The 1,703-nt window shown below is 32.9% G+C and overlaps 1 protein-coding gene across 1 annotated transcript in view; it reads right to left on the bottom strand.

Annotated features, from left to right (window-relative positions):
• Positions 1-798: 798 nt before the first annotated feature.
• Positions 799-1,703, bottom strand: part of nop16 (NOP16 nucleolar protein homolog (yeast)) — a 9,120-nt gene continuing 8,215 nt past the window's right edge. Inside the window, exon 5 of the mRNA XM_007565486.2 lies at positions 799-1,113. Within this exon, the coding sequence (XP_007565548.1) occupies positions 970-1,113 (144 nt within the window). The 3' untranslated portion in view covers positions 799-969. The remainder of the gene's footprint in view (positions 1,114-1,703) is intronic.

Below are 1,703 nucleotides of genomic sequence, written 5' to 3'. Positions count from 1 at the left end.
ATTTACTTGAGTAACCTCTTGGAAAAAATACTTTTAGGTTTACAACACTGTATTTTTGCTTTTACTTGAGTAATATATTTATAAAGTATCACTACTCTTAATTGAGTAAAATGTCTGGATGCTAACTTCACCCCTAAGAGTGATTTTACTGAATAAAGAAAAAAAGAAAAAAGAAATGACTTCTCATTGTGCATAAACTTAGTTTTTCTAATGTTATTTAAATTTCTACTTACTGAGCTTGATGTGCCATTTAGCACTGCAGTTCTTACATACAGTTGATTTGCATTATCAACTCTAAATATTAGTTTCAGTTTTTTTATCATTCGGAAAAGTGCTGCCTGAATGTGTTATTTTTTTAATCAGAATTTTATTTATATTTTTTGTCTTTAAAATAGAATTTAGATATAATTTTACATTTTTGTCTGCTGATATTATTTTTAAATATTAAATCATATGTTCTGGCCAGTTACTCAGTAGTTGAATAGACATACTTATTCTTGGACAGTTACTTTTTACTTTTACTTGAATAAAAATATGTTGAAGTAGTGTCTTTCTCAGAGTTCGATAGCAACTATTTAAATTTACTTAGTTACATTTACTTGAGTAACTTTTTTAAAAATGTACTTTTAGGCATACTCATACTACAATGTACTTTTTACTTTACTTGAGTAAATTTATTGTGAAGTATCACTACTCTTACTTCAGGCTAATTTCTGGATACTTTACCCACTGTGAGAACTTCACTGAATGAAGAACAGGATTGTTTTAACCAAAAATTTACCAGACACAGGCACACAACTGGTTTTGAGCCGTTTATGATAAATTAAAAAGTAGTTTTTAAGAAGCAAGAACAAAATAGAAAAACTACAAACGGAAAAAGCATAAACACAGAGTCTCTGCTTGTTCATCAGATTTTCCAACAAACAGCTGGCTGTGTGGCTCTGGTGTTCAGTCCCAGACTTGATGGCTCTACTGATCCATGGCCTCCGGAGCAGCGAGTGAGTTGACAAAGGCTTCGTAGTGCTGCGGGTGGCAGCGCTTGTACTCGTTGATTTTTCTCTTGATCTGTTTGGGTGTGTCCTGGTAGTAGTTCTTCTCATCTCGAGCCATCGCCTGCAAGAGCCACATGCAAGAGGGATGATGAAGAAGGAAGTTTTCACACTTAGAAACAATCTGGACAAACGCAAAACGGAAGCTTGAAATGACAACTTGATTGAATAGAGGTTAAAAGAAAACCAGATCAACCCGATTCTATATTCTAGTTCAATACCAAACCAAGACTGGATAAATAAATCTCTTTAAATAGAACCTGACAGACAACATAGAGCAGGGTGAAGATAGTTGTAAGATCTGTACAAAAGTGAAAGCATCATGTAGTAGTAGGGGCCAATCGTCTATTTTAAAACATTTAAATGTGACACAAAAGAAAATCATTAAGGGGGTCGAATGGTTTTCACAGCGCAGTGCAACAGCTTCCTCTGCATTACGAGTTCTTAATTCAAACTCCGATGTTTAGATTTAGACTTACACAAAAACATGACAGTCAATTTGTCAATGAGATGTTGTTGGTTGGCTACTGAAAAACAGAAAAAATACTGAAAAAAATGTATGTGTTACTTATAGTAACACATACAGTAAAGCAGTAGATTTTATAATTTTTCTCTAAAAATGAGAAAAAAAAATCTATAATACACAAATTATAG

Source organism: Poecilia formosa, unplaced genomic scaffold (genome assembly GCF_000485575.1).
Source record: "Poecilia formosa unplaced genomic scaffold, Poecilia_formosa-5.1.2 Scaffold177, whole genome shotgun sequence".
In the NCBI taxonomy this organism is placed as follows: domain Eukaryota; kingdom Metazoa; phylum Chordata; class Actinopteri; order Cyprinodontiformes; family Poeciliidae; genus Poecilia; species Poecilia formosa.
The sequence above is the reverse complement of the archived record's forward strand: the minus strand, read 5'-3'. Positions and strand labels throughout refer to the sequence as shown.